Consider the following 24,730-nt stretch of genomic DNA (forward strand, 5'->3'; position numbering starts at 1 on the left):
CTCGCCAGAGGTCTCATGTAGGATTGTTGAAAGACGAGGATTAGATCAGGGCAGCCGCCAATCCGTGCACCGCCTTATCAGGCGGGCATCCCAGCACGGGAGGGGCTAGCCTTCATCCGGTGCAACGTGTCTCGCCTCGCGTCGGCAGTTTGCTACCCATCCATCCTCAACCCCTCGATCGGCATCCACGTCGACTGACAGGAGCAACTGCAAGCTCGGATTCAGGGATGCTCTTTATACGTCGGGCGCGGGTTCCGGTCTGTCCGTGCGTTTCACACAGGTACGTTGACTGTCTCTGTGGTAAGAACCTAGCATGTAGGAACTGATGGGAGAACGTCTGCATCCAGAGACTTCAATGTGACGGACATCAATATGCGATGTGGGCGACGCGATATTACCCTCCAGGAACTGGCTACTTGCTACACATTCACGATATTTGACCTGCACGGCGCTAATGAATTCCATTGACTTGTCATCATCGAGAACTTGAATCTTCTCAGCCCACCACAGGTTCAGGTTATCGTCTCCAAGGAGGGGTGACAGCTGCAGGCAGATACGTTTGGGCATTGCTACATGCAGCCACTGTGACTACCCCGCAGCATCCACGCCAGACATACCTCAAGTCAATCAACAACATGAAATCGCTCTGGATTGTAACAATGCAAGCTGTATGTGCCAATGCCCAAATGGGTCACCCAACAGATGCGTCGCCAGGTTATCGCGCATATCGTCGAAATCAAGCGGGATGAGGGAGCTGTTCGCAGACATAAAAGCCCGTCGACATCCACGGAATCTCTCATCATCAGCAACACAATTCCTAATCTGCCAGCCACATCTCGAGCATCCCCATCACCATCACCATGCCTCAGGACGCCAAGGTGCGTAAGCAGCTCCATTCTGCATCCAGCTGCTGACGATAACAGAACGCTTTCTACTCGGTTGGGTACCTCAAGGATTTGAAGGCCAGATACGAAGCTGCGGTGAGTCTGCTTGCTAGTTGTTCGATCGATCGATTCTAACGTTCTCTAGACCAGCGACCCTTGCCGTGAGTATCACGACTGGACGGATGAAACAATATTAACATCAGCAGGTGGCCTGACCTTTGAGGATGCCCTCGAGCACGTCAACTCGACCGGCCGGAAGAACTTCTCCCGGGACGATGTGAAGCGCTTCGATGACAACCACGACGACAACATCAACTTCGCAGGTGAGTATTCCGGCTAGTACGAGGACGCAGCTGACCATAGCAGAATACCTTGCGATGATGTTGGAGAACGACGAGCAGATGGCGTTCCAGAACGCCAAGTTCATTGCTTAGATGCTCTGACTGGATGGTCTGTATATAGGCCGATATGGCATGAATGAATGAATTATGGCAGTACTCGATTACTTCTATCCTTTATAGCACCCTCCTCGTAGACTCAATAATTTGGCTCGTTAAGTTCCATCCCATAAAACGATCGGCTAGATAGTGTTGCTGTAGATAATAGCCACACAGACCAGCACATTCCTCTTCATTACACAGTACTTGCTCCTGTTCTTTCACACAGTATGATGTAACATTCTGAGTAGCTGCATGATGTCAATGTCTCAACCCCAACGTCATGCTGAAACAGATCAGCCTGGTTTCTCATCATACGGAGTATGCCACTATGAAACAAATTACCCCTTGCATGAGTGCCGCCACCGATGGATCCGACATCAGTATTCTCCACCGCTATTGGCAGTGTGCTAGAAGCAGTGTTCCTGCGTATACACCGCAGTGAATGAATATTCTGGCATACTTCTACTATTCTCCACCTCACTTCATCTCACTCTCGTTCTCACTCATCGGTATTATCATTGGCACTCGTCACCATGTGGCTGCTGTTTATGTGCAGTCTCTTGCTGCAACTTACAGTCGCACAATCTCAGTATCTCAATGACAAGACCAAAGGTGACACCATACCGAGTCAGCTTGATTCTGGCTAACAAGACAGAATTTGTTGTGAATGGCTCCGGCCTCCCTTTTGTGAATTTCGACATTGGCGAGTCATACGCAGGCTACCTACCTAATACACCTTCTGGAATCTCCAGTCTCTACTTTTGGTTCTTTCCATCGTCCGATCCAAAGGCGTCCGATGAGGTACACCCCTCCCAATATCATCTGTTCCATGCTAATGATTAGATCACTGTCTGGCTCAATGGCGGACCAGGCTGCAGCTCTCTCGCAGGCATCATGCTCGAAAACGGCCCATTTCTGTGGCAGCCTGGAACCTACCGACCGGTGCGCAACCCTTATGCGTGGAACAAGCTCACCAACATGGTGTATATCGACCAGCCTGCTGGAACAGGGTTCTCACTCGGCCCATCGACTGTGGTATCTGAATCCGACGTCGCGAGACAATTTATCGACTTCTGGAAGCGGTTCGTAAACACCTTTGATCTGCAGAATCGGAAGATCTACCTCACCGGGGAGAGCTATGCGGGGCAGTACATTCCATATATCGCGTCGCAGATGCTGGACCAGAAGAATGAGACGTATTTTCGGGTTGCGGGTGTGCAGATCAACGATCCGTACATCAATGATCTGACTGTTTTGCAAGATGGTAAGTTCCTCGCCTGCCTTGCATTATCAGACTGACGCTTCAGTGCCCGCCCTCGCGACCGTCAACCAACACCGGTCTCTCTTCCCCTTCAACGACACCTTCATGGCAGAGATCACCACTCAATCCCAAGACTGTGGCTACACTTCGCTTCTCAACGACGCGCTCACCTTTCCACCAAACTCTACCTTTCCCCGGGTCCCTTACAATAGCAGCTGTGCCGTTTACTCCGCCATCATCAACGCTTCCACCGCTTTAAATCCGTGCTTCAACCGCTACCACATCACCGAATCCTGCCCCTTCCCATGGAATCCCGTCGGAGGTCCTATCGTCGGTCTCGGTCCGACCAATTACTTTAACCGCAGCGACGTCCAGAAAGCCATCAACGCATATCCAACGGACTATTTCGTCTGCAAGAAGGGGATCTTCCCGACGACCAACGGACTGGATATCTCCCCGCCTAGCTCTCTGGGGCCGCTGCCTTGCGTGATCGAACAAACGAATAACACGATCATCGCGCACGGCCTGCTGGACTTTGAGCTCCTGTCAAAAGGATCCTTGATCAGTATCCAAAATATGACCTGGAACGGAAAGCAGGGGTTTGAGCGACAACCGGTGGAGCCGTTATTCGTGCCGTATGGTCAATCAGGAGGAGGTGTACTGGGGACAGCGCATACGGAGCGTGGATTGACCTTTTCAGAGGTGTTTCTTGCAGGACACGGTATGACATCCCCTAGAATCTAACTCCCGTTGGGTATTGGATACTGACATGGATAGAAATACCCGAGTATGCTCCCAGCGCGGCATACCGACAGCTAAAGTTTCTGCTGGGGAGAATTTCAAACATGTCGGTTGCCTAGATGATACGTCGGATAGGATGGATCGGAAATGAGAATGAAGGTGCATCAATAATTGAAACTGTGCAGATGATATCTCGTGAATATGCGGGGTTCCCCACATTTCCAGCTCCGTTCCAATAGTCACTCCATTTCGATCCCTTCATCCGTAAACCCGGCACCGATTTATCCAACTCTTCCAACCAGGCAACTGTCATCTTTCCTTTCTGATCGACATGTAGAATATTCCCGTAAATCCGAGTCTAGACTGCGTTGTAACCATCCAAATCCGACCCCAACCCATCTCTTCTCCGCTCGGATTCCCCGCATCTTTCTTTACTCTGCGGAACCCCTCAACGTCATCTCTCCTCAGATAATTCTTCCTCTACACAGCTTCCCACTCCTCAATCCATCCCAATCCATTATACCAAATTCAAAATGACCACAATACCAACCCGCCAAACCGCCGCCTGCATCGACACTCCGGGCCCGGGCGCCCAACTTGTCCTCCGAGATGACATTCCGGTTCCTTCGCCCACAGCAGGAGAAGTCTTGATACAGTTGGAGTTTACTGGTTTTTGGTATCCTCCCAACTAAAATGCCTTCGATCTTCTTAATTACATAGAATGCTAATAGCTGAGTGTGTGATAGCCACTCGGACCTCCACAACATCAACGGCGATCTACATATGACGACTAATGTCCCGGGTCATGAGGGGGTGGGGAGGGTTGTGAGAGGTATATGCCCTACTACCTATGCTATAGTATATCAGGACTGGTTTACTGGATGGAACAGAATGCTAATATTGGTGATGGATAGTCGGTCCCGACGTGGAAGACAACATGCTGGGGAGGAGAGTAGGCGTTAAGTACATACCCTATCCCACTCAATATCTAACATAGATATGACTTGGTTCATGACTAACAAGAAAAGATGGCTCCAGAAAAGCTGCATGAAGTGTCCGACATGCAAAGTACAATATACGAATTGTTTGAGACAGGATAATTCAGGTCGGGTATGTCTTTCTCCTCTACATGTTCGGGTTGAGGTGGCTGATTAGTGCTGGGTGGGTAGAATGTTCCGGGAACGTTTCAGCGTGAGTTTTTACTCTCGTTTATTGGGAACGGTGGCTGAGAGAAGTAGAATATTTCGTCTCGCCAGCGGACTTCGTCTCGTTGATACCAGAGGATTTGGACCCGGCGGGGGTTGCCCCGTTGCTTTGCGGTGCGTCCTTCCATTGCTAGTAGCTTGGTGACTGGGAAGCTGATAAGTTAGCCGGCCTAACGATGTACGGGGCGCTGAGCAAGTTGGACAAGTTTTGCGAAAAGGGTGATTGGGTGGTTATTATGGGTGCTGGGGGTGGGTTAGGACATTTGTTAGTTCTCTTAACTATCTCGTCGTGATGGTAGCTGATGAAGCAGAGGCATTCAAATCGGTAAAGAGATGGGATATAGGATGATTGGAGTAGATAGGTAAATCCCCCATACCCTTCTCTTCCAAACACAAAACTGATCCTACATCCAGCGCAGCCAAAAAAGACATATGTCTCAACTCCGGCGCAACCGCGTTCTTCGACTTCAAAGACGAGAATGTAATTCCCTCCCCCTCCCATCAGATACCGTACCAGAACACTAACAAGCCAGTTAATCACCCACATCCAAAACACCACCGAGAACATCGGCGCACACGCCGTCCTCGTCGTCGTCGGATCCGAAACCGCCTACGAGCAAAGCGTCCAACTCCTCCGTCCTCTAGGCACACTTATCTGCGTCGGGTTCCCCCGGCCGGGCTTCCACATTCCCATGACGCCTCAATTCTGCGTGGACCGTGGGCTACGAGTCCTCGGCAGTGTGGTCGGGACGGAGACCGAAATGCAGGCTTTATTGCAGCTGGCGAGGGAGGGGAAGGTATCGACCCACTACGAGGTATTTGATTTGGTGGACATCAATTTGGTGGCGGAGCGGATGAGAGGTTATGCGGTGGAGGGTCGGGCCGTGTTGCGGATTCCGTCGGGGATACTTTAGTGTGTGCGTTGATTAGGGGGTGTTATTGGTGGATGGTGTATAGTTAGTGGATTTGGTTTATATTTCACAGGATTTTGTACTTGGGAATAGCTATGGCTAGGCAACCACCACTGTCCTGCAGAAAGACATTGTCGAATAAGCATTGTGTATATCGGCATGAGTTTACTCTGCAGCTCCGTGGTCTGACCGGGCTGCCTTGGTGGAGGTGGACCTGCATGAAGAGATACCAATTGGTGAAGAAGTATTCCTACTCAATGTAACCTCATTTCCTAAATTGGATAAATGAACAGCTGTCAGTGGGTAGATGCATGTAGATATACAATATGGTCGGTTGGAGTCGGCAGAAGGCTCAGAGCACAGTACACGAAAGGTATATAAAGGTGTGTATCCCCAGCCAAACAACCAAACAGACAAGCATCCTCCCATCAATCCCTTCACTCTACTACCAACCATCACCATGCTCTACTCCAAGGTACAACCCATACCCATACCCATACCTCCTCCACCCCCAACCAAACAATACCCCAACTAACAAAACACCAACACCAGCTAATCCTCCTCACCCCCCTCCTCGCCCACCTCACCCTGGCCTCCCCAAACACCTGCGCCTACACCTGCGGCACCTCCTGCTACACCGTCTCCGCCATCTCCGCCGCCCAATCCGAAGGCTGGAAGCTCTGGGAAGAATGGCGCACCGTGGGAAAAGACAAATACCCACATACATACCACGACTACGAGGGGTTTGATTTTCCTGTCGAGGGACCGTACCTTGAATTCCCGATCTTGAGAAATGGGGAGGTGTTTACGGGTGGTGAGCCCGGGGCGGATCGAGTCATTTTTAATCGCAGGGATGAGTTTGCGGGGGTTATTACGCATACGGGGGCGGAGGGGGATGATTTTGTGGGGTGTGATCAATACTAAATTGGTCTTTGGTATTTACTTATAGGAAAGAATGGTATTCGTTTATTGAAACAGTAATTGTATTCCAGCTAGCTGGTAATCAAATCTACTACTAGTCTAGTACTAGTAGTATGAAGAAGCGAATATCATCTAATCAATCAATCAATCAACCAACCAAACAAACCAACTCAACTCAAATCAGAAGTTAACAGGATAATCCAGATCCTCCCTCCTCTTACTCTTCCTCTCACTCTCCCCCTCCCTCAACTCATACCTCTTCAAAGTCCCCCAAACATCGACGACAACCCCCCCAACCCCGAAGAACTCGCACTCGAGCTCGAACTCGCCGCATCCGAACTACTACTGCTGCTCGTACTCGACCCCGCAGCCTGCACCTTGGAGACCAAGAAACTCGCCGCATCACCCGCATCCACACCATACGTCAAATGCATCGCCGTAACCACCAACGTATCATCACAAACCATATCCCCAACCGCACAGTACACTTTCACATCATCCTTGGGGTAGTTGGGGATCTGTCCATGATCTTGCACATTCCGAGTGAATCCGAACAACACCACACCGACGGTTTTGTCTCGCACTTCGCTGCTGATTTCTTGGACGGCGTTGTCGATTACCGCGCTGCCTTGACTATACCCCACAACAAATACCCGTTAGTGTTGGTTTTGGTAAGGGGGGTGGGGATAGTAATGGGGAAGAGTATACCTGTAACCTCCGGCTACGATCTTCGTATCCGGACACTTCGTATTCGCCATATTAAACATATCCTTCGCGGCGGAAATAGCAGCCGGGTCGGTATTCTGGGGTAGGGCATTCTGCATCAGTCCCGCTGTGTATCCCCCGCCCACACCCTGACAGGCGACTTTGTCGCTGCCGAGTTTGGATTTGAGTTGGTCGCAGACTGGGGGGCCGATTACGGATCCCTATACCATTTACTCATTAGCCATTATCCAATATATCCGTAGAGTTGTTATGTATGTTTGGCATAGTGAAAACAGAACAAAGATAAGGTATAGGAGGGGGTAAGGGATTGGAATTACCATATTCCCCAACTCCGTCGACCCTCTGGCGAAAATAAACGTGACTTCTTTACAACTGCCACTTTCGAGTTCGTTGGCGGTGATTCCGGTTCCGAATTGACGGGCGTGAAGAGACGAAGGGTCTGCGATGAGAGGGGACGCGGTGGCCATGGTGGCTAGGGAGGTGAGGAGGAGGGATTTGAGTGGTGCCATTTTGTTTCTTCTTTCTTTTTCTTTTCCTCTTGGTTGTTTGGGGTGGTTGTGTTGTATTCTGTCCTGCAGAATATATATATATATATATCAAAAACGATAGAGTAGTATGTAGTAAACGAAAGTCAATAGTAGTAAACAAAGAAAGAATGAATCTGCTGCTGCTGCTCAACACCACTCCATCTCTCCAACCCCGAAGCCCTATATATACATCAAAAAACTGAAAGCGCAGCCTCATACCCGTCACATCCGACCACAACCCAAAAATCAGTCTACTGAAACACTCCAACCCCCTTTGCATTATAGTTGCAACCGTGCATGAGTGGAAGGGTTTCAGGGTCTCGTCGGCCGCTTTGCTGGGTTGAGTTAGATTCCGTGTCGATGTTTTTTCACTAGTACGGTAGTGGTATAGTATATATGGTACTAGTGGTGGTGGTTAGTGGAGTCAGTCAGGGTCCGGAGTTCAGCCGGGTTGGTTTGTTTGGTTTGGTTTGGTTCCTGAATATCTATTTATTGATTTGTCTACTGTAGATTGGTTGTAGTGGGTGGGCTGTGTTTGAGTTTGATTATGGATGGTACTTAAGTGCGGGTGGTTTTTCCATGAACTTTATTGAATTATTGCTATAGGGATTAGGGATTGGGGATAGGTGGAAGGTGGAGGTAGGGTAGGCAACAGTATTAAGGGTCAGACGATCAAAGCTTGTCGGGCTGATTTTTGGGTCAGGGCTCAGCTGCCGAGGTTCATTTTCAGGTACATCACGCGCAAAGTTCTTCTGGAAGCCCGAATACGAGCATGGTTCTGGTTCTGGTTCTGGTTCTGATCGAATAATCAATCACAGACGAAAGCCGTATCACGCCTCGTTTACAGGACTAAGTCATTGCATCCATCATGAAACACATCCCGTGTCATTTTCCCTGTCTATGAATCACCCGATAATCGGATCCGTTCATTGCTACAGTTGGCTGCCTGTTATCAGCCCTGTCAACCATCCAAATGCTTGGTCAGCGCTTCGATAAAGGCCTCGCCCCATTTGGCACTATCCAGTTAGCCCAAGTCATCATCACACAATATTGGGCCTCACCTCGTATTCGTTTCGATAAACTGTCGCAGTGTTTGATACCGCTTCGCCCGATCCTCCTCACTCATCGACACCGCTTCATACAGTGCATCCACCATCTCCGACAGATGCGCTGGGTGGAATGTGAGACATCCCTCCTTCATAAAAGACGCGGCTCCCGCAAACTCGGACAGCACCAGCACTCCATGCCGCTGCGCCTGGCACGCCACATACTCAAACGAAACAAGGTTCATGCCATCCCGTGTCGAGGTCAACAGGCACGCATCCGCAATCGAGTACAGTGCCGTCAGCTCGCTAAAGTTGACGGATCGGTGCATGTAGATCAGCGGACAGCCATCGGCAGTAGCTAGACCGTTAGAACCCTTCGTACCAGTGGACAGTAGACTTACAGTGCTTGCCATTGATCCTCCCTGCTATGGTGCTCAGCTCCGTCTCCAAATCCTGATACTCCTTGACATCTTCTCGACTCGGCACCGCCACCTGGATCAACACCACCTTGTTGCTCAACTCAGGATGCTGGTCCAAGAAAGCATCATATCCCTTCAGTTTCTGCGACAGCCCTTTGATATGATCCAGCCGGTCGACCCCGATAATAATCTTCATCCCCAGGTACCGCCGCTGCAACTCGCGAATGCGGTTCTGCACCTCCTCATTCTGCAGCGTATCTGTAAACTTTTGCGGGTCGATCCCAACGATGAATTTTTCCGCAATCACCTCTCGCCCCTCGTATTCCATCCTCCCTTCTTCCACTTTCACTCCCCTGTACCCATTAGTACCCATTAGTACCATTTCACATAGGAATACACTTACAGCTCCTCCGCACACAGTACAAAGTTCCGCTTGTACTCATCCGTATGAAACCCAATGACATCACTATTGAGAATGCCCCGCAGCAAATCCGTCTGCACCGGCAAATTTCTCCAAAAGTCTCCAGCCGGGAACGGCGTGTGCAGCGAAAACCCAATGGCACAGTTCTTTCCCGCCAGGCGTTTCCTCAATAGCCCCGGCAAGAGCATAAGATGGTAATCATGCACCCAGATCAGCGTCCCCGGTGTCGCTGCCTCGGCAATCGTGTCGGCAAAGATCTCATTCACCCGCTGGTACGCTTCCCACGGATCGTCTTCGAAGGAGATGCCGGATTGGTAGTGGAGAACCGGCCAGAGGATGGAGTCTGTCCGTTAGCTGCGTCTTGTATTTAGTAGAGGTCACTCACTGGAGAAGTTGTTGTAGTGATTGTTTGCCAATTCACTGTCCAGGAAAATCGGCACTGCATTATGCTCATCCAAACTCTTGCGCACCTCGTCCTGCTCAGTTTCATCGACCTCAATGCCTGGCCATCCGAACCAGCTGAACGTGGTGGTCTTGGTCAGCCCGGATAACGAGGTCACCAGCCCCCCACTGGAAAGAGAGGATTCGTATCCTCCATCGACTTTCTTCACCGACAGCGGAAGACGGTTCGATACAACGATGAGGTTGCGCTTTGTGTCGGATGCCATCCTGAATTATCGCGGTAAGTGCTCATAGGAATCAACGCAGGAGAATATTCGCTGCTCAGGAAGATGTAGGTCGAGGATCCCCTGGTAAGGATGCAATACGTCAGCATGAGAACACGACTGCGGCAATGTCACTCACCCCGCTATAGCCAAATGGCTTCACGCTGTGGTTGCACGACCGACGCGGTGGCTGTTGATCCGTCGTGGCCGACGTCATTGTTGGTCATCTACGCACGGTCGGATGCCGCGTTAACACAACAATACCATTGTTACTCATTACGTATATACACGAACAGAACCAGCAACTCCTATCCAGCCTTTTGCCCACCAACACATGTAACACCGCTGCCAAGAACTATCTCATCCGCTTGGATGGACTGGGTGTGCGTAGACGAGACTCCCGCTCGCGGGTCCGTTCCGACACAAAATCGCGCGTCTGCGACTGCTCCAGCATCAACGGTGCCTCCGGCTTCGCTCCCTCTTGATTCACATATCCAAACGTGTTGTGCTGATAGGGAAATTGTGGAGCAATCGACGGGTGCTGTCCGGAGGACTGTCGGGAATAGCTAGGAGCGGAGTAGTCGTGTTGATTGAGACGGTTTCGGAACGAACGGAAGGACCAGTTGCTGACAACGGTAACGGTCGATATCGTAGCAAGGAAAAACATCTAGACAGTGAGCAGCCGACGTTACACAACGGTAGGGAACGTACAATCGCCTTCCAGCTGATAGGATCGATAAAGCTGTTGATGATAACCGCCATCGTGTGCGCCGACACCTTGGCCCGTCCGACCTTGGCCGGATCCCGGTTCATGCAGCGCTCCCAGTTTTCGCACACCGTTTCCAGGGCAGGGAGTCGATCGCCCCCGGCGCATCTATTATCGACGTAGCTCTTGGCACATGCTGCCATCTCTGCCAGGATTGTGTCCGACACTTCCTCTGCCGCCTGCTCGAATTCCGCCCGGATCGCCGACACAAACCCAAAGACCACATATACTGCCAGCGAGAACAGCGACAGATTCACCACCAGCTGCGCCCACCACGACAAAATGCTGGGGACGTTCGGGTGTGCCTCCAACAAAGCAAAGAAATCCGAGAAAGAAGTCAACCGAGACCCGGTGGGAGCTGCCTCCTGATCCTTCTTTCTCTGCTTGGTTGGCTTGATCTCGCTGCTGCTCGGTCGGTCACTCTCATCATCGCTATCCCTCCGTAGTTGCATATCCAATGCCTTATCCCTCCGCCGCCTCTTCTGCACCCGTCGCGCCAACGCGTTGGAGTAGTGGTTCAATCGAGGGATTTCGCCACGGCCCGGGCTGGGCGCAAACCGTCCGTACATACTGTAAAGCGAATTTCGGTGTGATTTGGGCTGCTCCGGAGTATCCTCGTTGTCTGCATGTTCCGGAGACGACATGTTCTCAGCGCCGGATGAAAAGTCGACATCGAACTTGCGAGGGGTCATGAACGCGGAGTGGTTGAGAAAGGGTTTAGGAGTTGCGGGAATTTGCTGTGAGTTGGTTCGAGAGAAGAGAAAAGGCTGGGAGTTGGGCTCTCGTAGAGCTGGCATTGTTTTCTTCTCAGGAGAATCGAACGTGCTATGGGGGCCTATGATACTGTTAGTTGGATTAGATGCGATGAGCGATCGACGCACGCTTCTTGTCATGCTGCACGCTGAGCTGGTAAAAAGGCGAGGTCACATCTCCCGGGGCCCTGGTCTGCCATTCAAAGTCCATTGGACTCTCTGCCGATCGTTTATCCATGTTGCTGGATGGTGAAGTCGGGATAGCGGATGGTGTGAAGAGTGTTGTGAGGATCGATCGGAGGCCGGACTTTTTCCGCCTGGCAGTTTGTTTTGTAAACAGACCCGCCGAGCAACGACGGATGCCTTGGACAGACACGATACGATCACGATCACAGATCAGATGCAAATAGTGCTTGATTCTCAGTGTAGTGTTGAAGTCCACGTATCAAATATTTCTCAACGTCGAGCCACTGCATGAGGCTGCAAAGTAGCGACGGTGTATGCAGGCGGCTGATGCACAACACGGTCGCGGCTATTCTTAGCCATTGCAACGGTGAATGGCTGCTGTCCAGCAGGAGCAACAGACAATGGAGACAACATGCGGGGCTGCACCCCGGACTCGCGCCGTCTCGACTCGGTCGCGCCCGCAACCTCTGCATCTACTGACTACTGCCACCGTCGAAAGTCGAAACAGCTGTTGAGTCATAAGATACTCCATCGCTGGATAATATTCACTCTAAGCATACTACAGGTGATGAATTAACATGAACGCTGACAAAAGCACAGACTGCGTCGCTTGAATCAACAAACGGCTGAACAAAAGTGATATACAACAATATACTGCTATGAGAACCCATAAATATCACCAACTCCATGCCAAGACTGTGGAAGGAAGATCGACGCCAGAGAATACCAGAATGCAAAGGACAGGTCATAGCTGGACGCGATCGACCAGCTCAAAGTCATCGTCGGCCAGATAGCCCATGGCGGTTTCGCTCTCGTACGAGATGATCTCGTACTCCTTGACGATCCTCTCCGTCTCCTTGGTCTCGAATTTCTCGACCGCCTTGCTCACGGCATCGGAGAGTATGGTCTGTCCAAACGCTTCATAGTCACGAAGCTCTTCCCTGCCGTCAGAATCATCCATGACCTGCACCGCCGCAGGGTCATCGACATCATCGCTGGATGAATCCGACGGACCACTATCGAGAGCCTCTTGGACATCGGCACGCAGGGATATCTTCGCATCGCTGGTGTGCTGGTTGGTCTTGGCCTTGCGGTTGAAACGCATCGCCCGTGTCAACCTAGCGGGGTCAGCTTTGTCATATGGCTAGAGGAATCGGGTCGTACGTTGTATAGTGGGTGACCGGCATCACTGGCCGAGACATGGGCAGGGCGCAAGAAATAACATCTGGATGACGACAGTGGGCACATCGGCTGCCGTACGCCCACTTGGCCTTGTGGTCGTGGGCCCGTTTGGCATCAACGCCAGAGCGGCGAATATCAAGCAGAGAATCAGACATGTTGGATACGAAGGCAGGGGTGGTTTCAGAGTACGGGGTAGTTGATGTAGAAGCTGGATCAGGGTGGCGGCCTCGGATTATAAAGCCAGGATTTGAGGCAAACGGTGGACAAAAGACCGAATACTGAGGCGCCCGCGAACCAAAAGTCTCCGATAAACAATAAACAAATGGGTTATAGGGCGTTCTTGGTCTGAGTCATAAAGAGGCCCCGGCTGAGCTTCCAGTCATCGATCCGAGGGCGGCAAATACACGGTAGATTCACCGGGATGGAGAACCGATAAGTGACAGTGGCAGGAAGTCAGGAAAGAAGCAGAGGAGGTAGTCAAGACCTTGGGGGTGAGAGTCATCCAGAGTTATAATGTAGGTCTATCTCGACCGCACGCGCTACGAGTGGCCGACTAAATAAGCCCACGGGGTCCGCGCGAGGCGATGCTCATTGTGGCAGGTCATCTGTTGGATATCATCTCTCGTCATTTCCACTAACTATCCAAGGAAAAGACTATCTGAGTATCTGGTTATCGGAGGGAGCAACTCCCATTACGACGGCGGTATCGCAATTCGCAACGCAACCCCTCCCCCCTGGATTGTTATCGTTGCTGGTGCCGATCCCCCGAGCGCCACTTCTGGACCCACGGTTTGGCGGGCCTCCCTTCTGTTGTTCCCGAGGTTAGACGCGCACCCGGGCAAGTGAGCATGTTCTTTGAATCCACTGCCTCAGGCACGTTGGCGCATCTTGAACGTCACTTGTCAAGCCGGGCACAATGAATGGATCGTGTCCGCTCGGTCCTTTGGATCGGACACTGCCTGGTTATCGGGATCCCTTTCACCCCTGCATCCTCCAATCAATGGCTCTCGTGGCTGCCCGTGACGCTTGTCGGCGGCTGGCCTGCTGCTCCTGCTGAGCGGGTGATCCCATGCCAAAGTCCACGATCTGAGTTCCGTAGCGCTGCAGATGACTCAAAGGGAGTCCAGTCACTCGCGGCGCAGCGTGATGGCTGGGGACTGCATGCGAGCTGCTTGCAGGATCAGATCATGACATCAGAAAGAATGTATTCGTTGCCAGTTGGTGGTTCTCAACCAAAGATAATCTACTTCGTATTCAAGCTCAATCAGTTGTACTCTGTAATAAGAATTAATCCAGTTTGCATTATGTGCATAACCGTGCTACCTCTTCATACACTCGTATAATTCAGTCAGTTCAGCCCTTATCCACACATAGAGTACACCGTACCAATATGAAAATGGCTATGGTATGTCAACATCCAAAATGGCAAATGAATAGTGTCTCCCGGGCAAAGCATTCTTCAACTATTCTTATCCTTATGTCCGCTCTGTCCGTCCACCCCGTAGCAAGGCATATTTAGCCCATTAACTATCTATATCTTGAAGATGCAGTTCTAGCATTCTTTCAGTGAACCATCACGTCAAACTGCAGTCTATTTAAAAATAACACCTGAAGCATATATAACGATCTAAAATCGGAATAGATCTTATCTTGATTATACGCTGATTATTGTGTGTTCAGACTAGGCAACCACTAAAGGTGACGTCAAGCACAATAAATAGGTAGATGTATACATGCATCAGTGCCTCTATACTTTAGGAGCTACCCTTTCATCACTTTTTATCAGTGGGTATGTCCACTCTGCAGATAAGACAGTGATGTTTAACAAGACATTATTGGATTGAGAGAGTGGTATATCTAAGGCATGGAGACTATTGACTAACAGCGAAAATCCACGCATGGTACTCGTTTGTCCCGTTTGTCCCGTTTGTCCCTCGAAGTAGTAGTATAGATCCATTCTGTAGGAAGCTCTAGGAGATGCAGATTTAGGGGATGTGTATGGTCTTCCATTTTGTCTTTTATGATCAGATTGTTACCGGTGACTGCGTGGATGCATGGCTATATCGAGAGATGTGCTACCATACTCTCGGATCAGCTGGTATATGCACTGGGCGCTCTTAGGTTGGGGATTAAATCATCAAAGAAAGAAAGAAGTGAAAGTTGGAGGACATGGTGGTGCGTAGAATGAGTTTGACCATAGCGTAGAGGTGTTGCTGATTGTCTGAGAAACCTAACAAGCAGGTTGTATGTGATGCTTGCCCTGATACATTCAACAACGGCTTCAGTGCAGAGTTGCTATAGTAGAAATTAGGAGATACAAATAAGCAATACATGCAACACCTTACACTGTACTCAAACAGTCCACTCAATGATATTATTTTGGTCCATCCAGCGTCCAGCACCAGATCACATACATCAACCCATATATAAAGAAAAGACCCTCACTCATCCATCTGCCATTGATAATCCAACGCCTCCAACCGACCCTTTCTATTCCTCGCCGCAAACCACTCCTTCTCGAAACCATTCCCCGATCAACTCCATCCCACCGATGCCGGGTCTAATGCCATAGCGATTTGGCGCAAACCCTCCCTTATACAAAGGCTTCCCCGTCCGACTCGTACCCCCATCCCTCACACTGGTCAAGAACTGCGCGGCCGGATCATTCCACCTCATTTTCCCCTTCAACTCATCATTCAGATCATCATCATCTGCCGTCCTCGCCAACGGCATCGCCTTCACCTCCTGCAACTGCTGTCTCCTCTCCTCTCTCTCCCGTCTCTGCACATCACCCATCAACGCCTCCTTCGCCTCCTCCTCTTTCAGCTTCTTCTCCTCCTCCGCCCGTCTCGCCTCCGCCCTCTTCAACGCCACATTAATAATCCTTCCACTCGCATCACGATAAATCGTCTCTTGGGATTTTTCCCCCAGCGCCGAGTCCCTATACTTGGCCGCCTCCAACTTCTTCTTCCTCTCCTGCGCCGCCACCATCGCCGCCGTCTGCGCCGCCGTCTGCAACCCGGCCAACGCCCCAGACTCCATCCTCACCCCTTCCTCCTCTTCCTCCACAACCGGCGCATCCTCATCCCTCTCCTCCCCTAACCCCCCCTCCCAACCTCCCTCTCCGCAACCGCATCCGCAAGAATCTTATCCGCCTCATCCTGTTCCGTCCCCGCAATAGTCTTCCACCCGGATGTTTTCTTGCGCCGGAACTCGCCACTTCTGGCCCCTGCGCCTGTCACAATCGAGGGTGCGTCTTCGTCATCGTGGAGTGTGGTTCCGTGGGAACGTAGATCGGGCGGGTCGTCGTCCGCGATGATGAGTCCGGTTGGTGTGCTGTCGGATTTGGTATTCTTCTTGCGTTTCTTTTTGGGTCTTTCGGTGGCGGGGTCTGCGGTGAGGTATTTTTTCGCGAGGTAGTCTGCTAGAGAGGACATGTCTGTGTGTATTTGTGGGTGTGGGTGTAGGTAGGTAAGAAAGTTGTGAAGGGTCGGTCGGTCGGTCGGTTGGTTGGTTGGTTGGTTGGTTGTGATAGTAGGAACCGTATCTGATAATCGGGATGGTGTTTTTCCGGTACGAATACGATATTAGACTTTCTGCCTTAGGCAGAAAATAGTGACTATACATCCATCCATCAGTGGAACAAAGAACATCTACTACCTACGGAGTGCTTCATTACAATATGTAACCCATCCACCCTAGCAATACACCACACTTCACATACCTACCTACCTACCTACCACCCCCACCCACCCAAACACTACACAAGAGATAGAAAAAATGCCCCGCACCGACGAAACAGAATGGTTCATCAACGCCGTCTACTCCGCAATCCAAGAGATTCCCCGGGGTCGAGTAACATCCTACGGCCATATCGCTCTACTGCTAGGTTATCGTACGCAACCCTCCCCTCGTCTTGTATCTCCCTCCTTACCTGATTTTCACCTCATTTTCACCTCTTTCTGTCCATACATACATACACACATACTACCACCAAACCATTAACGTAAGAATGTAGCAAAACGCCCCCGCCAAGTCGGCACAAGCCTAAAACATCTCCCCTCGCCAGGCACAGGGTTCTACCATTCGGGGAATGTGCCTTGGCAGAGGGTGATTAATTCGAGGGGGGGGATTTCGCATCGGTTTGTGATTTTCTATATCTTTCCTGTTGGGGTTGCTTTATGGATCAATGGGAGGGGGGAAATGAAAGCTAACGGATGGAATCAGAGGCCCAGGGAGTGCAGAGAGACAGGCAGAGGTGTTGAGAGGGGAAGGGGTGGAGGTGGAAAGCGATGCGATGGGGGAGTTTTATGTGGATTTGGGACGGTTTGGGTGGTTTCCTGAGGTTTTGCCTAGCGAGGTGGAGGAGGGGGTGGATGATGGTGGAGATATACAGCAATAATGCTACACACATTCATGCATCATGCAATATCTACAGCTCCTGTGAGTCTGTCAACAACACCTCCCAACTTCCCCGGTGATATTTCCCTAGCAAGATAATCAATCGAACACGGGGCGTCGCATCTAACAGCAGACCTCGAAGCAGGAAAGTTATGGTAACTCGCGGCTCTATAAAGTAAAACGGACAGGAGAATGAAAGGCAGGGTACGAGCTTGCAAGCATCATGTTCAGGCAATCATAACATCCAGTGAACGGCCAACGCAGCCAAGAAAAAGGTAGTAGTAGAAAAGAGGTCCGCCGCACGGTAACAGAAAAAGGAAACTCGTCGCCCGACTCGACCGACTTTGCGTCAGGAGTCCTCATGCCTAGTGTACTTTTGTTTATCTCCTCTTGACTTCCATCGCCCATCCGTCGATCCCCTCGCCACGGCTGCCCGGTTGTACTCCCAGGTCGACCGCGTCCATGCCGGGCGTATCCCGCATCCATTCGTGAGCCGCCATGCCACCAGCATTGGCCCGCCTTTCCGGGGATACTTCGAGCATCGGTAGTAGAAACTCGCTGATGCGCATGCTCTCTTCGACGGTGAAATGGTACTTTTCCCGTAGAACATCCGGCAGAGCCCAGTGGCGCAACCGATGGATGTTGCGGAGTTCTCCTTTGCGATTGAAAATTTCTTGAGACCATTTGCCCGACAAACACAGAGACTTGGGAAACGGTCCCAACAGCTCGATGATCTGCGCAATATGGTCGTCATCCTTCCCGTACTTGGTACCTGATTGTGGATCGAATAAATAGTCGCCGGTAATGAGTTCGAATACCTGGCCTGTTAGCAATCAAACCAACCACGAAACCGATCAACATACCATGCAGGCCATACTCCAAATATCCGTGCTGGCGCCCCACTTCGAGCCCAGAATAACTTCCGGCGAACGGTACTGTCGTGTCTGGATGTCATTGGTGAAGTGGTGGCCGACCCAGCATGCATTGCCCAAATCGGCGATTTTCACAGAGATTATATCACACTCCGGATCCTCACTTGACTTGGACTTGTCTAGGGAGATACCCGATACCTCTCGTTCCAGAAAGTCACTGTGATGGTCAGTATTCCCGTAAGACAATATCCACCCGCCAAAAGGGAGGGACGTACGCAGTCTTCTCCCGTTGCTTCTGCTTCTCGTCGTCTTCTTTAATCCCTAGTTGCTCTTTCATCGAACTCTCTGTATTAGACGGAACTGCAGCCGTTAGCAACCAGAAGCACGTTGACTTGCAGCGGTACATACCAGATGACTCGCTCACCATCTGACTTAGACTGCTATGGGAGTTGTGCGAACTGTGCTTGAAATCAAAGCTGGTGTTAAGTGGACTTGGCAAGGGTTGACTCCCGGTGATCAAGGTCCGGCGCCGTCGCCGCCCGTTGCGATTGTCTTCCTTTTGCTCCTTCTTGGCCTCCTCCTTGACGTAAGTCTTGACGATCTGTTCCACATCGCCAATCTCAATCAGCACGTTCTCCGGCTTCAAGTCCGTGTGGATGATACCACACTCCCGATGGAGATAGTCCAATCCCAGTAGTACTTGTTTCGTGATCTGCCTCACCAACGGCATAGGAATGCCGCGGTGGTTCCATCGCTTGATCAACCCGAGCAAATTTTCTCCCAGCACTTCGAACACCATGCAGACGTGGACACCGTTGGGCCCTTTGTGTTCAAACGAGTCCAGTAGACTGACAACATGTTTGCGACCAGGGTGGGATGGTTTAGCTTGGACGATTCGGTTCAACAGCTTGATTTCATCGATGGCAGTCTCGGTGTAGTGAGCCGCGGAACGGACGACCTTGAGGGCGACGTGCTTCCCGGTTGTCGTATCGCGGGACAGCCAGACAGTCGAAAAGTGACCCCACCCTAACTTGCGCACGACCACATAACGACCATTGTTGTATGTTTCGCCGACCGAGACGGGATGGTAACCACCCTTACAGTAGTCTTCCGAGTCCTCTTCCTCCGCGGTGGTCTCGAGTTCTTCGCCGGAAGACGAGGACGATGAGCGCGATGGTGGGACGCCGTATGCGGGAACCCTGCCACTCATGGCGGTTAGAGAGGAGATCAGGCAAATGGGGCAAAATTAAGTAGAAGAAAGAAAGTCGGGCGGGCGGGGGGGAATGGGGAGAACAGCAAAGGAAAAAAGCGGGCAGGCGTTGAAAGCATACCCCTCAGTGGTGGTGGTGGTCGCTGGGTCGACTCCAGGCGTGGCGGCGTCGTTGGTGACGATCGGCTTTAAGTCGGTCCCTTTTCTTCTCTTCTTACCGCCATTGCCATTGGCAGCGGAGGCAGCGACACTCGCCATCTGCTTGCCTTTATTCAGAACGGCCTTGGTGATTTCAACCCCGTCCATAGCAGAAGGATGGAAAGCGATCGGATATCGGAAGTGAAAGTTGTTAAAGGAAAAAGGAGAGAATGGGAGCCGGTGGCGGGCGGATTCGTAGCGTTTAGGTGCAGCTGGGATTGGGGTTGGTGGTGGTGGTGGTAGTTAGTAGTGGTGGCCGGCGGCGGCGGCGGCGGAGGAGAAAGGCGGGTTGGCCTGGTCTGGGTTGTGCGAATCTGAGGGGTTGGTTTGGTTCAGCAGCGCCCGCCAGTCAACCGCTCACCCGGGCACTTGATCTGTCTTCTCTATCGAGTTATTTCAAAGAACGACCGACTCGGACTCCAGAACATGGAAATCAAAGCCTAACGCTCCCGAACAGGTGCAGATGACTGGGCCGGGCAGATGACGCAAACGATCTGGTATAGACGGAGCGATTGATCAAGACACAGTTGCAATGAGAGTCGATCACTCTTGAAGAACCGGATATTTCTCGACAGTCGATGTCTTGGAAGTGGAAAGTAGGAGAAAAGAACTCAGGTCCAAAGCGACGCGAGAGATTGATGATGGAGATCGACAAGGAATGTCCGCAAGCGTAGATGAAGAAGACTTGTTGACTACCCACTGCATGTGGCAAATCATGAATGGGTTATGGATCGATTCGCCCGGTTGGGCCTGAGGAGACATTCAGGCTCGAGCATGCACCGGTCAACGTCGGAAACCTCATGCTTTGGCGATATTTTGGTCGGACAATGTACTTGAATCGTTGTTGAAAGAACCACTCGCTCCCGGAAGGGGTGGGAAGTTTCATTGTCTGGCGATAGCAACAAGTACTACTTACTCTCCCCAGGCTACGGCGTTACGACGGAGGTACTACCCCCACGTCCGTCCTACATGGATCCAGGCACCCATGACGCTTATAGTTGCGTCGCATTGAACGGTCTATCGTCTATCTACTACTGATCGAGGGAGACGGGGAGAAGCGCGACGTTCCGCTATGGTTACCAGCGCGAGGATGGCTCGTGGATGGAACGTGGTGGGATCGGAGGACGCCGCCAGCTGACATGGATCTAGACTTGATGTCACTCACGGGTGGATAACCCTCCGATCCTCGACGAAGGACGACTACGCGCTTAGTGTCCGTCTCGTCCAGCTTTGCGGAGTCGATGATTCATCTCACCACGTGACGGCGAGATCGGATAGCAGAGACATGTTCTAGACATCCTTGATAAAGACGCGAGGGAGTTTCTCACTATCATCCAATCCTGTGGAGTAAGCTATTATGTTCCTTACCCCTTGACGCCCCTCAGGATTCAGCTAGAATCGACTCTCACGTACATTATGTGATCAGAGCCAAGAACGTGCTCGAGTCCTGTCACACCCTGTTGATTGGCTACCCGACCAGGCTCCCCACCTCCGCACCTCAGGCAGACAGGCACAGACTGGCCGTATCCATGTTTTGTTCGGCCCATCCATCACCTGAACTGACTGCCAACAGCAAACATGGAATAACCTCATCTTATCCTTATTCACCTCCTCCCCCCTAACCAACCACCTCCACCATGTCCTCCCCTTTTCATCGCCGCCATTTTCCCGATTACTTCCTCTCCTCTCCGCTCGCCACCCTCATCTACCCTCTCCATCAACTACTCAACCACCTCCGCGGCCCTCCTCACCTCCCCCCTCCCGACGCCCAACCCATCCGCGTCGTCTGCATCTCCGACACCCACACCCTAGAATGGCCCAACATCCCAGACGGTGATCTCCTCATTCACGCCGGCGACCTCTGCAACGACGGCAGCGCCCGCGAAATCCAAGCCACCGTCGATTGGCTCCGCACTCTCCCTCATCCTCACAAAGTCGTCATCTGCGGCAACCACGACAGCTACTTTGACGCGCGCTCTCGTCTCCCCCAAGACCGCAACGACGCCATTTCCTCCTCCACCTACGCCACCATCTCCTCCTCAACCGCCTCCCTCCGCTCCCTCGACGACCTAGACGACCCCCACCGCATCGACTGGGGCGACATCCACTACCTTCAACACTCCTCCATCACCCTCACCTTCCCCCAACCACCACCACAACCACCACCTCCTCCAGACCCCGCACCCTAACCATCTACGGCGCGCCCCAAATTCCGGCCATCGTGCCCTTCGGTCCCGAACACGCCTTCACCTACCCACCCCACCACGACGCCTGGACCAACACCATTCCCCCCTCCACCGACATCCTAATCACCCACACCCCACCACAATCGCACCTCGACCTCTCCCCCGTCTTCTCAACAGGCTGTCCCTACCTCCTCTCCGAGCTATGGCGCGTGCGCCCGACCCTCCACGTCTTCGGACACGTCCACGCCGCATACGGCATCGAGCGCGTCTTCTACGATGAAGCCCAACGAGCATGGGAGCAACTGTGCGCATCTCGACGACGTCGGGCACATATATCACGAATCGGCTCTTTATTCGGGTTTGTGCGAGATCTATTCGATATCTCTGGGATAGTCAACTCAGCAAGAGTACTTGTGTATGGTGTGTTAGGGGTGGTCTGGGCGAGGGTCTGGGGTGGAGAGAATAGAGCTTGTGGGTGGGTGGTTAATGCGGCTTGTATGTATAGGGATTCGGGCCGGTTGAGGAATAAACCCCAGGTGGTGGTTTTGTAGATGTTGATGGTTGGTTGGGTCGGGATTGTACATAGTTAGGAGAGTTGTTGTTTGAGTTAGTGAGTGTTGTGGGAGGGAATGGTGTATATATGGTTCTAGTGTGGAGTACGGCTGATGATGGTTCTGTAAGATTCAAATTCATTTTCATGACATCTAATTGGGTTTGTTTGGCTACTATCTACTTAGTATTTATTCTTGGGACTTTGTCATGCAAGTCTGAACTAAATTGACCCAAGTACGGTCATGATAAATATACAATCATGTTTTATGATATAGCAATCCAAGTCTAAAGAAAACGGGGTATAGTATATACAAGCAGGTCAAGCAATATAGCAGACCAGCAATGTGAAACAAAAAGGAGTCAGACAAGCAAAGAATTGCACCAACTCTATAGCCATAGCAATCGTAGTAGTAGGAATAGGATCATAGCTTCGCCTTCTCGCTGAACCGAGGCGCTTGAAGAGGATCATAAGCGCCCACGGTTAGAGTATCGAAGGGAACAGGGGCGCCATGGCCACCAGTCAGACCGCGCACGTCGATCAGACTCGGGTTCAGGTCCTCGATCTTGGTAGCGCCAATCAGACGCATGTTCATTTCCATCTCATCCTTGAGGAGTTGCATGGCGCGTTCGACGCCGGGCTGGCCGTACGCAGACATGGCGTATAGGAAGGGACGGCCGATACCGACGCCCTTGGCGCCAAGGCACAGGGCCTTGAGCATGTCTGTGGCACGACGGATGCCGCCGTCGATGTAGATCTCGATCTTGTTCTCCCAGCCGCGTTCGCGGAGGATGGGCATGACTTCGGCGAGGACTTCGATGGCGGAGCGGGAGAATTCAAGCTGGCGACCGCCGTGGTTGGATAGGACGACGCCCTGGACGCCGGCTTCGACGGCGCGGAGGACGTCTTCGACACATTGGACGCCCTTGAGGATGATGGGCATCTTGGTGATGGATTGGAACCAAGGGATGTCTTTCCAGGAGAGGCCCGGGTCGATGAAGGAGGAGATGGCGCGGGCGGCGCCTTGTGAGCGGTCGACGGAGACGCCACCGTTGGCTTGGACGCTGGATCCGACGTCGGAGAACTTGGAGCGCATGTCTTTTTCACGACGGCCGAGCTGGGGAGCGTCGACGGTGATGAAGAGACCCTTGCAGCCGCGGGCTTCGGCGTGCTCGACGATGCGCTTGGTGATGCTGCGGTCTTTGTTCACGTAGAGTTGGAGCCATTGTACCTGGTCGCCCTTGCGGGCATCGACGATCTCGTCAAAAGAGCAGGAGGCCAGGGTGGGGATCATCTGGATGACGTCGTGGGTGTGGGCAGCGCGGGTGAGCACGACTTCACCCTCGGGGTTGCCTAGCTTTCCGAGGGCGGTTGCGGTCACGTAGAAAGGAACGGAGACTTTGGTGCCGAGCATGGTGGTGGAGAAGTCGACGTTCTCGACGTCGACGAGGACTCGGGGACGAAACCAGATCTTGTGGAAGGCGGAGTGGTTTTCGCGCATGGTCTGATGGGTTAGTATGAGGCAGAGGGAGGTTTATAGGGGGGAGGGGGTCACATACGATCTCATCGTCTGCACCGCTGGAGTAGTAGGCCCAGGCGGTCTTCTTCATGACGCTCCGGGCAACAGTCTCAAAGTCCATCAGGTTGTAGCAGGCGGCCAGAGAAGGCATGCGACTGATGCGCTCCTGGCGCTCCACCTCCTCTGGATCGGCAGTCTTTTCCTCCTGTTCGACGGTGGTCATGTCGACTTCACCGAGGTGCTTGGATTGGTCGAGGTATTTGTCAAGGGTGTCTGGGGGGTGAATGGGGTCGAACTCCTCGGTCGCATCTTTGCCGGCATACTTGAGGATGATTTTTTGACCACCGGGGTGCTCTGGAACTTGTCAGTGACGGTAGAGAGGCGATGAGGGTGAAAGGAAGTACCTGGGAGGAAGTCGGTCACATCGTAGGCCTTGCCGTGAACAATGACCCAGCAAGAGTCCTTGGAGTTGTGTTCGGCGACGGCGGCGCCGGTGAGCTTGCCTGTACTCATGATGAAGTGGTCGGTGGGATGAAGATAGTGGAAGAAGGGCTAAACAAGCATAGGAGAGAAGACAAGAGGAGCCGGGAGGGAAGAGGAGGAGGAAATAGGTAGATAAATAGGATGGAGGCAACAGCACAGCTCGGGTTAATGGGGAGCGAGGGGCCTATGGAAGACCAGCTCAGAAAATCGGCGGGCGGTCGTTGGTCGATCGCGTTAAGCTCAGCGCCGGGGAATTGC

At 52.0% G+C, this 24,730-nt stretch overlaps 14 protein-coding genes across 14 annotated transcripts; 6 read left to right on the forward strand and 8 right to left on the reverse strand.

Moving 5' to 3' along the window:
- Window positions 1-860: 860 nt before the first annotated feature.
- BO94DRAFT_582314 (uncharacterized protein) lies at window positions 861-1,318 on the forward strand (the record flags this gene model as incomplete). Its single annotated transcript, XM_025615471.1, has 5 exons — window positions 861-878; window positions 924-980; window positions 1,030-1,045; window positions 1,091-1,207; window positions 1,251-1,318. 5 exons carry the CDS (start codon window positions 861-863, stop codon window positions 1,316-1,318), a joined length of 276 nt encoding a protein of 91 aa, XP_025470652.1.
- A 539-nt stretch (window positions 1,319-1,857) lies between these two features.
- On the forward strand, window positions 1,858-3,445 carry BO94DRAFT_612465 (alpha/beta-hydrolase; the record flags this gene model as incomplete). Its single annotated transcript, XM_025616678.1, is given in 5 exon segments — window positions 1,858-1,936; window positions 1,953-2,125; window positions 2,168-2,588; window positions 2,632-3,287; window positions 3,323-3,445. 5 exon segments carry the CDS (start codon window positions 1,858-1,860, stop codon window positions 3,443-3,445), a joined length of 1,452 nt encoding a protein of 483 aa, XP_025470653.1.
- A 315-nt stretch (window positions 3,446-3,760) lies between these two features.
- Window positions 3,761-5,572, forward strand: BO94DRAFT_509830 (zinc-dependent alcohol dehydrogenase). The gene is made up of 10 exons (XM_025609714.1): window positions 3,761-4,002; window positions 4,073-4,158; window positions 4,241-4,289; window positions 4,355-4,436; window positions 4,496-4,517; window positions 4,565-4,645; window positions 4,697-4,796; window positions 4,843-4,893; window positions 4,946-5,012; window positions 5,065-5,572. Exons 1-10 carry the CDS (start codon window positions 3,860-3,862, stop codon window positions 5,443-5,445), a joined length of 1,062 nt encoding a protein of 353 aa, XP_025470654.1. The 5' UTR covers window positions 3,761-3,859; the 3' UTR covers window positions 5,446-5,572.
- A 312-nt stretch (window positions 5,573-5,884) lies between these two features.
- On the forward strand, window positions 5,885-6,366 carry BO94DRAFT_572452 (extracellular guanyl-specific ribonuclease RntA; the record flags this gene model as incomplete). Its single annotated transcript, XM_025614924.1, has 2 exons — window positions 5,885-5,917; window positions 5,995-6,366. The coding sequence occupies exons 1-2, from the start codon at window positions 5,903-5,905 to the stop codon at window positions 6,364-6,366; spliced, it is 387 nt and encodes a 128-aa protein (XP_025470655.1). The 5' UTR covers window positions 5,885-5,902.
- A 257-nt stretch (window positions 6,367-6,623) lies between these two features.
- On the reverse strand, window positions 6,624-7,598 carry BO94DRAFT_543182 (cutinase family protein; the record flags this gene model as incomplete). Its single annotated transcript, XM_025613125.1, has 3 exons — window positions 6,624-6,996; window positions 7,072-7,289; window positions 7,407-7,598. The coding sequence occupies 3 exons, from the start codon at window positions 7,596-7,598 to the stop codon at window positions 6,624-6,626; spliced, it is 783 nt and encodes a 260-aa protein (XP_025470656.1).
- Window positions 7,599-8,253: 655 nt separating this feature from the next.
- Window positions 8,254-10,302, reverse strand: BO94DRAFT_531886 (trehalose-6-phosphate synthase). Its single transcript, XM_025610999.1, has 5 exons — window positions 9,888-10,302; window positions 9,485-9,845; window positions 9,064-9,434; window positions 8,678-9,020; window positions 8,254-8,632 (listed from the first exon to the last, which is right to left on the reverse strand). Exons 1-5 carry the CDS (start codon window positions 10,168-10,170, stop codon window positions 8,578-8,580), a joined length of 1,413 nt encoding a protein of 470 aa, XP_025470657.1. The 5' UTR covers window positions 10,171-10,302; the 3' UTR covers window positions 8,254-8,577.
- A 108-nt stretch (window positions 10,303-10,410) lies between these two features.
- BO94DRAFT_485411 (putative nuclear envelope protein Brr6) lies at window positions 10,411-12,160 on the reverse strand. The gene is made up of 3 exons (XM_025608979.1): window positions 11,815-12,160; window positions 10,879-11,768; window positions 10,411-10,834 (listed from the first exon to the last, which is right to left on the reverse strand). Exons 1-3 carry the CDS (start codon window positions 11,921-11,923, stop codon window positions 10,523-10,525), a joined length of 1,311 nt encoding a protein of 436 aa, XP_025470658.1. The 5' UTR covers window positions 11,924-12,160; the 3' UTR covers window positions 10,411-10,522.
- Window positions 11,951-12,480, reverse strand: BO94DRAFT_312397 (uncharacterized protein). Its single transcript, XM_025606836.1, has one exon. It carries the CDS (start codon window positions 12,342-12,344, stop codon window positions 12,075-12,077), a length of 270 nt encoding a protein of 89 aa, XP_025470659.1. The 5' UTR covers window positions 12,345-12,480; the 3' UTR covers window positions 11,951-12,074.
- Window positions 12,481-12,483: 3 nt separating this feature from the next.
- On the reverse strand, window positions 12,484-13,590 carry BO94DRAFT_312402 (uncharacterized protein). Its single transcript, XM_025606837.1, has 2 exons — window positions 13,036-13,590; window positions 12,484-12,989 (listed from the first exon to the last, which is right to left on the reverse strand). Exons 1-2 carry the CDS (start codon window positions 13,206-13,208, stop codon window positions 12,617-12,619), a joined length of 546 nt encoding a protein of 181 aa, XP_025470660.1. The 5' UTR covers window positions 13,209-13,590; the 3' UTR covers window positions 12,484-12,616.
- A 1,674-nt stretch (window positions 13,591-15,264) lies between these two features.
- cwc26 (putative cell cycle control protein (Cwf26)) lies at window positions 15,265-16,566 on the reverse strand. Its single transcript, XM_025611000.1, has one exon. The coding sequence runs from the start codon at window positions 16,093-16,095 to the stop codon at window positions 15,544-15,546; it is 552 nt and encodes a 183-aa protein (XP_025470661.1). The 5' UTR covers window positions 16,096-16,566; the 3' UTR covers window positions 15,265-15,543.
- A 267-nt stretch (window positions 16,567-16,833) lies between these two features.
- BO94DRAFT_458552 (MGMT family protein) lies at window positions 16,834-17,455 on the forward strand (the record flags this gene model as incomplete). The annotated part of the gene is made up of 3 exons (XM_025607800.1): window positions 16,834-16,948; window positions 17,072-17,226; window positions 17,264-17,455. The coding sequence occupies 3 exons, from the start codon at window positions 16,834-16,836 to the stop codon at window positions 17,453-17,455; spliced, it is 462 nt and encodes a 153-aa protein (XP_025470662.1).
- Window positions 17,456-17,834: 379 nt separating this feature from the next.
- On the reverse strand, window positions 17,835-19,842 carry BO94DRAFT_543185 (serine/threonine-protein kinase; the record flags this gene model as incomplete). The annotated part of the gene is made up of 5 exons (XM_025613126.1): window positions 17,835-18,272; window positions 18,318-18,543; window positions 18,602-18,686; window positions 18,735-19,531; window positions 19,658-19,842. 5 exons carry the CDS (start codon window positions 19,840-19,842, stop codon window positions 17,835-17,837), a joined length of 1,731 nt encoding a protein of 576 aa, XP_025470663.1.
- Window positions 19,843-21,104: 1,262 nt separating this feature from the next.
- BO94DRAFT_531892 (uncharacterized protein) lies at window positions 21,105-22,634 on the forward strand. Its single transcript, XM_025611001.1, has 3 exons — window positions 21,105-21,567; window positions 21,611-21,671; window positions 21,910-22,634. Exons 1-3 carry the CDS (start codon window positions 21,372-21,374, stop codon window positions 22,469-22,471), a joined length of 819 nt encoding a protein of 272 aa, XP_025470664.1. The 5' UTR covers window positions 21,105-21,371; the 3' UTR covers window positions 22,472-22,634.
- Window positions 22,635-22,699: 65 nt separating this feature from the next.
- On the reverse strand, window positions 22,700-24,592 carry BO94DRAFT_621382 (L-lactate dehydrogenase (cytochrome)). Its single transcript, XM_025616995.1, has 3 exons — window positions 24,394-24,592; window positions 24,030-24,343; window positions 22,700-23,974 (listed from the first exon to the last, which is right to left on the reverse strand). Exons 1-3 carry the CDS (start codon window positions 24,500-24,502, stop codon window positions 22,895-22,897), a joined length of 1,503 nt encoding a protein of 500 aa, XP_025470665.1. The 5' UTR covers window positions 24,503-24,592; the 3' UTR covers window positions 22,700-22,894.
- Between the last annotated feature and the right edge of the window lie 138 nt (window positions 24,593-24,730).

Source organism: Aspergillus sclerotioniger, assembly GCF_003184525.1.
Source record: "Aspergillus sclerotioniger CBS 115572 chromosome Unknown BO94scaffold_5, whole genome shotgun sequence".
Lineage (NCBI taxonomy): Eukaryota > Fungi > Ascomycota > Eurotiomycetes > Eurotiales > Aspergillaceae > Aspergillus > Aspergillus sclerotioniger.